The sequence below is a fragment of the Aotus nancymaae genome, unplaced genomic scaffold (genome assembly GCF_030222135.1).
Source record: "Aotus nancymaae isolate 86718 unplaced genomic scaffold, 86718_ANA_hifiasm-v0.15.2.pri h1tg000014l, whole genome shotgun sequence".
Lineage (NCBI taxonomy): Eukaryota > Metazoa > Chordata > Mammalia > Primates > Aotidae > Aotus > Aotus nancymaae.
In genome coordinates this window covers 60,111,052-60,120,991 of record NW_026988425.1, presented here as the reverse complement: position 1 = coordinate 60,120,991, position 9,940 = coordinate 60,111,052, and the positions used below count along the sequence as shown (strand labels likewise).

The 9,940-nt window shown below is 41.8% G+C and overlaps 1 protein-coding gene across 1 annotated transcript; it reads right to left on the bottom strand.

Annotated features, from left to right (window-relative positions):
* Nucleotides 1-8,188: 8,188 nt before the first annotated feature.
* LOC110568775 (heterogeneous nuclear ribonucleoprotein A1-like) lies at nt 8,189-9,490 on the bottom strand. Its single transcript, XM_064375778.1, has one exon. The coding sequence runs from the start codon at nt 9,473-9,475 to the stop codon at nt 8,513-8,515; it is 963 nt and encodes a 320-aa protein (XP_064231848.1). The 5' UTR covers nt 9,476-9,490; the 3' UTR covers nt 8,189-8,512.
* Nucleotides 9,491-9,940: the final 450 nt, after the last annotated feature.

Genomic DNA, 9,940 nt, shown 5'->3' with positions numbered 1-9,940 from the left:
ACAGCCAAAAGATGAATGAACTTAGTTACAAGCCCAGACTAACTCCAAAGCACTTAACTTCTAAACGAGGTGGAATACTCAGAAAAGAAATGCTAATAGGGTAAATGTAAATTCCTGCCCTGAAGAAGCAAAAATAAGTTGCACAAGTGCAGAATTGTGTATTGTTAATGGTCACTGCTCATATAAAAGAGACCACATGGCTTTGGTTGACCACAATGTCAGCTGAGTCCGCAGTGTGACACACCACTAAAAAAGCTAATTCTGTCTGAAGCTACATTAATCAACATATTAAAGCAGTAAAAGCCCTGTTTAACCCAGCTCAGCACCTTTTACTTTTATCTCCTTGACCAATGTCTTGGACAGGATGTTGTAAAAATATTCAGTTCCTTGTCTTTGTGTTCCTGTGTTTTACTATCACCGGAAATGTGTAGGCTTCACTTCATACAGAAAAGTGACCAAGAACAGATTAAGACTTTGCCCTTTTTTTTTTTTTTTTTTTTTTTTACAGACTCGTGCTCTGTCACCCAGGCTGGAGTGCAGTGGCACAATCTCGGCTAACTGCAACCTCTGCCTCCCAGGTTCAAGCAATTCTCCTGCCTCAGCCTCCCCAGTAGCTGGGATTACAGGCATGTGCCACTATACCCAGCTAATTTTTGTATTTGTAATAGGGATGGGGTTTCACCATGTTGGTCAGGCTGGTCTCGAGCTCCTGACCTCATGAGCCGACCACCTTGGCCTCCCAAAGAGCTGGGATTATAGGCGTGAGCCACTGTGCCCGGCCTTTTTTTTTTTTTTGAGATAGAGTCTTGGCTCTGTCACCCAGGCTGGAGTGCAGTGCCCAATCTCAGCTCACTGTAACCTCCGCCTTCCGGGTTCAAGAGATTCTCATGCTTCCCCTGAGTAACTGGGTTTACAGATGTCCATTGGCATGCCTGGCTAATGTTTATATTTTTAGTAGAGACAGGGTTTTGCTATGTTGGCCAGGCTGGTCTCAAACTCCCGGCCTCATATGATCTGCCTGCCTCGGCCTCCCAAAGTTCTGGGATTACATGTGTGGGCTGCCACACCTGGCCAAGATTTCCAATTTTAATCATTCTTGATTACCAATTCTTTGTTTCAGGTCTGATTCTTGCCCTGTGTTACCCTTGTTTGGCATTTTGGATTTTCCCTTACTTCTGGCCTATCCTTAACTTGGTGTGTTAGTCAGGGTTCTCCAGAAAGACTGAAGAAACAGGATGGATGGATGGATAGATAGATAGATAGATAGATAGATAGATAGATAGATAAATGGATGATATGGGATTTATTAGGGTAATGGCTCACACAATTATAGAAGCTAAGAAGTCCCGCAAGCCGTCTGCAAACTGGAGACCATGGGAGGCTGCTAGTATGGCTCAGTCCTAGTCTGAAAGCCTCGGAACAAGGAAAGCCAAGTTCTGAGAACTTGGGGGGCTGGGGGAAGGTGGTGCTTGTGTGAGTTTTGGAGTCCAAAGGCTGGGAAGCCTGGATTTCTGATGTCCAAGGGCAAGGGAGGAAGAGTGTATCCCAGCTCTCACAGGTACATCAACGCATTCACATTTTCTCTGATTTCAGTGCTCTCAGGGGCCCCAGCTGATTCGGTGGTACCCACCCTCATTGAAGGCAGATGTTCCTCACCTCCTCCACTCAGACTCACATGCTGATCTTCTCTGGAAACTCCCTCACAGACACACCCCAAAATAATGCTTTACCAAGTTTCTAGTTATTCCTTAATTCAGTCAAATTGATACCTAAAATTAACTATCACACTCAGAAAATGGCCACCAACTGTCATTGCTTTGTGCCAGCAATGTCCACTCCCATGACCAACCCACAAATTCTGTCTGAATCAAACTTGGGCCGCCCCAGTAATCTGGCAAGAGATTTGGCAAGTCTTAGTTAACTCTATGATGGAACATTTTATTTGTGTATGGGAGTTTTATTGAGACAGACATTGATAAACTAAGGGCAGCCAAGAGAATGAAATACCTAGAAACCATATCATATGTACACATTTGATCTTAGCCAAAAGACTGAGAAAGACTATGTTTTACAAGGAAAGGCTAGTGAAACTGGAGGAGTTTAACCTGGACAACAAAAGGCAATGATGTGTAGTTGGTACAACTATATTCTGTATATGAATAGCTGTTCTGCAGAAGAGGGGATAGTTTTAATCTCATTTTATAAGTAGGAAATGTGAATGAGTGGAAGCTTTAGCGGGGCATTTTGGGTCTGGTGGGAGGGAAAACCTAACCATAAGAAGGTATCTGTATTAGTCATGTTGCAACTCAATTCAAACCAGTTTACACACTGAAGAGAATGTATTGTCTTTTGAAACTGAAAAATTCAAAGGGATGATTGGCTTCAGATTTGAGGAGAAAATGAAGTAAGATACAGCAAGGATAAGGAATTCATAACATTCTTGAGTCATCCCAAGTTATCTCCAAAGGCTGGAGAGTTTTAAGATCAATCTCTTGGAAGAGGTCGGTTTTTAAAATACTTTGAGGAACAGAATGGACATGATTTTCAGGAAAACAATAAAAAATTGTTCTATACCATACAGCAGGGATTGATAAAAGAAAATAATGGGCATAGTAAGAGGTTCTCAGTTTAACTAGACTAGAACAAGAAATGTGCAGAAGAATGAATCAGAAACTTGAGACAACGGCAGAACCGTTGATGAGTGAGTCTCGTCCAGGCTTGTGGTATTTACAAAACACGTTAGGTCATGTACTCCTATAAGCTCTTAAATGTTTACTTAAATTTAAAATGAGATCTGCTTATCTGGAAAAGAATTATTACATTATTTAGAAAAATGAATTGATATGGTATTAAAATATTGCATGTCTTTGGGTAATTTACTGTTTATGACAATAGTTATAAACTGATATTTGTAAAGAAAGTATCAAAGTAGGATATAAAGTATCAAGATACTATGCTTTAACATATAATTCTGTATTCATGATATATCTTTAGAAGAACATGCAAGAAATTGGTAGTAATTGCCTCTAGGAAGGAGACCTAAACTGCAGGAGGATTTGGTTCTATGTTCACACCCAAATCTCATATTCAGTTGTAATTCCCAGTGTTGGAGATAGGGCCTAGCGGGGGATGATTTGATCATGGGGACAGTTTTCTCATGAATGGTTTAGCACCATTCACTTGGTGCTGTTCCTGTGATAGTGAGTTCTCACAAGATCTGGTTGTTTAAAAGTGTATAGCACCTTCCTGATCTGTCTTCCTTCTGCTCCAGACATATGATGTGCCTCTCACCCCCTTTGCCTTCAGCCATGATTTGAAGCTTCCTGAGGCCTCTCCAGAATCAGAAGCCACTATGTTTTCCGTACAGCCTGCAGAACCATGAGCCAATTAAATGTCTTTTCTTTATAAAATACCCAGGCTCAGGTATTTCTTTATAGCAGTGCAAGAACAGATTTCTATGGGGTATGAGGGAGAATTTTCATTTCAGACCTCTTGATACTGTTTGGGATTTTATATTATATGTATTACTTTTTCAGCATTAGCTATATAATTAATAAAAACATTAATCTTGTATTTTTATTTGGGTCAATATCAAAGTTTCAAAAACTCTTTGCCTTTTTCCATTGATCTGACTGTTGGTCTTAATCCCTCTCATTTTCTATGTAATTTGGATCTTTTTTTAACATCGTTGACCAAAATAGCCAAGTGATCTACTATGTTGTTTGAGGACAAGATCTTAAACCAGATGTATCTTCTTTTCCTTGCTATTGGTGATTGTGGCACCTTGCTAGGAAAATTTCTGAGGTAGAAATGGCGAGTAGCATTTTAAATGATCACCTCTCAAATGTGTTTAATTTTCTCCATTTGCTACTACTAATTTGACCTGGGATATTATATGCTCACTCCTGGCTACCTTCACAGCCCCCATGATAACCTCTCTCTCTTTAGTCCTATTTCCCTTTAATTTTTTCTCCACATTGTGGCCAGCAATCTAATCATGTATCTCCCACTCAAAACCTTTGGATGGCTCTTCATTGTCCTTAGGGAGAAGCCTAGACTCCTTTATAGCTTGCAAGGTCTTTCAGGATGTGGCTCCTGCCTCCTCATCTTCTCTTGCCACCCTCCCCTTCTATGCTCCAGCTTTTCTATTCTTGGAACTCACCATGCCCTCTCTTGCTCCTGAAACAGTCTGTTACCCCATCTTTACCTGGCTAACTCCTTTTCATCCTTGAATTCACTTAGATATCATAACCCCTGGAAATCCCTTCAGTCTCCAAAATCTGGGTTTTAAAAACCCTCTTCTATGCCTCCAAAGCACCCTGTGCTTCCTATCATTGTCTGTTACTTCTCTGCACTATCTTTCACTGCCCTGATTCCCACACAGGGCTCTCAGCTCCATGAAGACAGGAACCTTATCTCCACACTTAGTTATATCACTAGAACTTAGCACAGCCCTGGAATGGGTAAGCACTTAAATCAATTAAAGATATACTCTGGAAAAAGAAGTAGGCTTTCTTTTGTGGTGAAAAATAGGATTGTCATATTGGGTAATGGTGGAACCATGAAAAAGAAGAATCTTATCAGCTTACTTTATTAAGTTGTGTTAGTATAGTTTTGTTCATGAATATTGTTCTTTACTGAATTCCTGGAAGGAATGCATTAGAATGTTTACTTTGGGTTGAGTGTGTATTTATATCCAGGATACACATTAAAGGGCTGACTCTGATGTTAGGGTATTTTGTAGTATATAAGTATACCTGGACAGCTAATGTTATCTGATGAGGTCTTTAACTTTTCTTGAAAGTCACCTTTTACTCACTGCCACTCTTTCTCTTTCTTATAGTTCCTACCTCTGCATAAAATACTTCTAAATAACCTCATTCCAGTTTATAATATTTTATCCTAATATAAACACATTGCCTTTCCTCTGAATAAAATGACATGAACTTTAATTTTTAGAAAATCATACATTGTAGTTCCACAATTCTAAAATGCCTTTTTTTTTTCTTTTCAGGGAAAAAACAAATATGAAATTAAATGTGTCAGCCGGGTGCAGTGGCTCACGCCTGTAATCTCAGCACTTTGGGAGGCTGAGGTGGGCAGATCGCATGGGGTCAGGAGTTTGAGACCCACCTGGCCAACATGATTAAACCCTGTCTCTACTAAAAATACAAAAATTAGCCAGGCATGGTGGCACATGCCTGTAATCCCAGCTACTTGGGAGGCTGAGGCAGGAGAATCAGGGAGGCACAGGTTGCAGTGAGCCAAGATGGTAAGCCTAGGCAACAGAACGAGACTTTGTCTCAAAAAAAAAGAAAGAAATTAAATGTGTCAAGACTCCAAATTAGTTAACAAAAAAAGAGAGAGAGAGAGAGAGAGAAAAGAAAATAAATGTAACCAATAATTTTAAGGCTCAGTGCAATTTCCAACAAATCATAACATGAAAGAATGTGTGTCTTAAATACACACATACATACACACTTATATTTGGAGAAAAAGTGTCAGGAAATACAGCAAAATATTAGGTTGGTGTGATGTGGGATTATGATTAATTTTTGTTTTCTTCTTCATATTTTCCCCAATGTTTCTACAAGAAGAGGCTCTGTGTTTTGGCATCATCAAGAAAAATTAACAAACTTTAAAAATATGTATGACATATTTAACATGTATTTTGCTTATCTTCCATATTCTTGAGGCCCCTGAGTTCTCAATCTGTGAAATGAATAAGCACACTCTTGGCTTAACTTTGGGCTACATGCTCTACTCCTTTGACCCAAGTATTAAAGGCTTCACTTTTTTTTCCCCACAGAAATTCTATTCTTCCTTCTGGATGCAATTCCATAGAAAGCTTTTGCAGTCCTCAGCTTATGACTCCTTGTGTGGCTGCCAATTTCAGTCTTCATTGACACTTGCATGCTTTAGGACATTCAGAAAATGAGTTACGGCCTCTGACATTCTGATAAATATGGGACATTACAGAAATCAGTTTCCAGGAGTTGTAGATAATATTAGATTTTGTGAATAATTGATTAAATTAGTTAGTGATGGATAAAGTGCATATCAGGTGTTCCATAAAGGTTCTTTCCTTCTCATCCTCATGATCCCTAAGAAAAAAACAAAGGAGCTCAACAATCTTTTTTTTTCTTCTTTTCCTTTCTTCTGCTAGCAACTTCCCCTTCCCTTCCCTTCCCTTCCCTCTTCCCTTTCCTTCCTTTCCCTCTTCCCTTCCCTTCCCCCTTCCCTTCCCTTCTCCCTTCCCTTCCCTTCCCCCTTCCCCTCCCTCTTCCCTTCCCTTCCTTTCCCCCTTCCCTTCCCTCTTCCCTTCCCTTCCCCCTTCCCTTCCCTTTCCTTCTCTTCCCTTCCCTTCCCTTCCCTTCCCTTCCCTTCCATTCTCCCTCCCTTCCCCTCCCCTCCTCTCCCTCCCCTCCCCTCCCTTTCCCTCTCCTCCCCTTTCCTTCTCTTTCCTTCCCAAGATAGAGTCTCACTCTGTTGCCCAGGCTGGAGTGTAATCTCACTGCAACTTCCTCCTCCTAAGTTCAATTGATCTTCCCACCTCAGCCTCCCATGTAGCCAAGACCACAGACATGCACCACCATCCCTGGCTAATTTTTGTATTTTTTGTAGAAACGGGGTTTCACCGTGTTACCAGGCTAGTCTTGAACTCCTGGGCTTAAGCAATCCACCTGGCTTGGCCTCCCAAAGTGCTGGGATTACAGACGTGGGCTACCACATCTGGCTGCCTGTAGCGTTTTTTTTTTTTTTTGAAACAGAGGTTCCTTCTTGTCGCCCAGGCTGGAGTGCAGTGACATGATCTCTGCTCACTGCAACCTCCACCTCCCAGGTTCAAACAATTCTCCTGCCTCAGCCTCCTGAGTAGCTAGGATTACAGGCACCTGCCATCATGCCCAGCTGATTTTTATATTTTTAGTACAGATAGGGTTTCACCATGTTGGCCAGGCTGGTCTCAAACTCCTGACTTCAGGTGATCTGCCCACCTTGGCCTCCCAAACTGCTCTGATTACAGGTATAAGCCATCATGCCCAGCTGATTTTTGTATTTTTAGTAGAGATCGGGTTTCGCCATGTTGACCAGGGTGGTCTTGAACTCCTGACCTCAGGTGATCCACCTGCCTCACCCTCCCAAAGTGCTGGTATTACAGGCATGAGCCACTGCACCCAGACTGCCAGTAGCATTTCCTACTCAAACAAAATTTTAGCTCTTTTCTGTATCTCCTTCCTTTGGAAAAATTTAAAGGAGTGTTGCTTGGAAAATGGCACTTCCCATGCAGTATAGTTAACTTCAGTTCTTAACAGCGTGAGAGCTGCCACGCTGGTTCACAGGGACAGGACAGAGGCATTGCCTTGGAGAAACAACCAGTACAATCAGCAATTATGCATCTCAAAGCACTATTTAGAAAGCTCTTTAGGTAGAAGAATCATGGGGAAAAAACATGAGCTCCCTCAATTACTGGTGTAGCCCCCCGCCCCGACCACCCCAAAAATGTTCTTAGCTACCCATACCTTGTTCATTCAAATTTTTAAGCCATCTTGGGTACTCTGAATTCTGATAGCAATAATGACATACGGCATCAGTGCAGTCCTTTGTCTTTTTGACAGCATATTTCTAGTCTGCTTTAGCTGTTCTTATTGTAGAAATCAATTCCTTTTTTTAAAAAAGTGAATTGATTGTTTTTCCAACATGCCCCATGTCAATCAGTAGACTGTATCCACTCCCACAGCTCCAGTTATCATTTCTAATGCCAGTGGCTCCCAGTTTTACATCTTGTGTCCAAACCCCTGTCCTGAACCCCAGATGAACAACTGTAAACTAAATATCTCAATTTGGATGTACAGAAGAACCTCATGTGCTATGTATGCAAAACTTATCACCTTCTCCTCATATTTTCCTCTCAATTTCCTACCTACAGGAAGGCCTTACCATCTACCTACTTTTCCAAGCTAACAACCTGTCAAACCTGTCATCTTTGGACCTATCGCCGTTCATCATCCCCTCCATCCAAATGCCAAGTCTTGTTGATTATACTTCCTAAACATGTTTCAAATCCTCTCTTTCCATCACCACTGCTACCAACAGTCCAGGCCACTATCATTTCTCACCTCAATTACTGCAAAAGTCTTCCTTTTTTTTTTTTTTTTTTTTAAAAAAAGACATTTATTCAGCGTCACGATCAGACTATTACATTTAGCAATCAACAGCATGGGTGCAAAAAAAAAAAGAAAAAGAAAAAGAAAAAATCTACATTAAAACCCTTTGTTGAAATGCTTTACACTTTCCACAGAACAGAAACTAAAATAACCTGTTATACAATTAGTCACAAATACAGTCCTCGAGTTTTTTGCCCATACACATGAGTATTTGTCTAAATCATGTCTTCTTTGTAGCAGCTAGGCCCTGCCACCACTGTGCTTGGCTGAGTTCACAAATCTGTTGTAACCTGTAGCTTCCCTGTCACTTCTCTGGCTCTCCTCTCCTGCTAAGCTTTGTTTCCTAATTAAAATCTTCTGCCACTGCCATAGCTACTGCTGCTACTGGAACCGCCATAGCCACCTTGGTTTCGTGGTTTGGCAAAGTATTGGCCGCCACCACCATAGGGGCCAGAGCTTCTGCCTCCAAAGTTTCCTCCCTTCATGGGTCCAAAATTTGAAGACTGATTGTTGTAACTGCCAAAATCATCGTAGCTTCCACCACCTCCAAAATTGCCTCCATCATTACCAAATCCATTATAGCCATCCCCACTGCCACCATATCCACCACCACCATGGCTGCCACCAAAGCCACCACGACCACTGAAGTTTCCTCCATGACCAAAGTTGTCGTTCCCACCGAAACCACCTCCACGACCACCACCAAAGTTTCCAGAACCACTTCGACCTCTTTGGCTGGATGAAGCACTAGCCATCTCTTGCTTTGACAGGGCTTTCCTAACTTCACAGTTGTGGCCATTCACAGTATGGTATTTCTGAATGACAATCTTATCCACAGAGTCATGGTCGTCAAAGGTTACAAAGGCAAAGCCCCTTTTCTTGCCACTGCCTCTGTCAGTCATGATTTCAATCACTTCAATTTTTCCATACTGTTCAAAATAATCTCTTAGGTGATGTTCTTCAGTGTCTTCTTTAATGCCACCAACGAATATTTTTTTCACAGTTAGGTGGGCACCTGGTCTTTGAGAATCTTCTCTTGAGACAGCTCTCTTTGGTTCCACAACTCTTCCATCCACTTTGTGTGGCCTTGCATTCATGGCTGCATCCACCTCCTCCACAGTTGCATACGTGACGAACCCAAAGCCCCTGGATCGCTTGGTGTTTGGATCTCTCATTACCACACAGTCTGTGAGCGTTCCCCATTGCTCAAAATGGCTCCTCAGGCTCTCATCGGTTGTTTCAAAGCTCAACCCTCCAATGAAGAGCTTCCTCAGCTGTTCCGACTCTTTAGGAGACTCTGACTTAGACATGATCACAGGAAGAAGAGAGACTTTAACGATGCTGCTTTGGCGGCGTCCACGGGCAGAAAGGACACTGCAAAAGTCTTCTAAATCGCCTCCTTGTCTTCAGTCTTTGTCCTCAGAGATCCAAGCTACGGATTGCAGCTAGAGTAATTATTCTAAATCACTAACCTAATCATGTCACTCTGCTACTACCAAAAATTTTCAGGATTAAGTCCAAATTTCTCAACATGACTTCATAAGACTTTCGTGATCTGGTCCCTACTTGTTTTAACCCCCTTCTTCTCCCGCTTCCACAAACCTTGCTATAGCCACAGTGAGCTGCTTTCTGTGTGTTCTAGTGTTTTGCGGTCTTTGCATACACTAGACACCACTTGGAACACTCTGGCTTCTCTGCATCACCTGATACTGGTTATCAACTACACTCAGTTTCAGATTGCAGTGTAAATGCCACATCCCCTGGAAAGCTTTCAG

What these genes read in the sequence shown, in the direction of transcription:
- LOC110568775 (XM_064375778.1), bottom strand. Translation starts at nt 9,475, where the DNA reads ATGTCTAAGTCAGAGTCTCCTAAAGAGTCGGAACAGCTGAGGAAGCTC.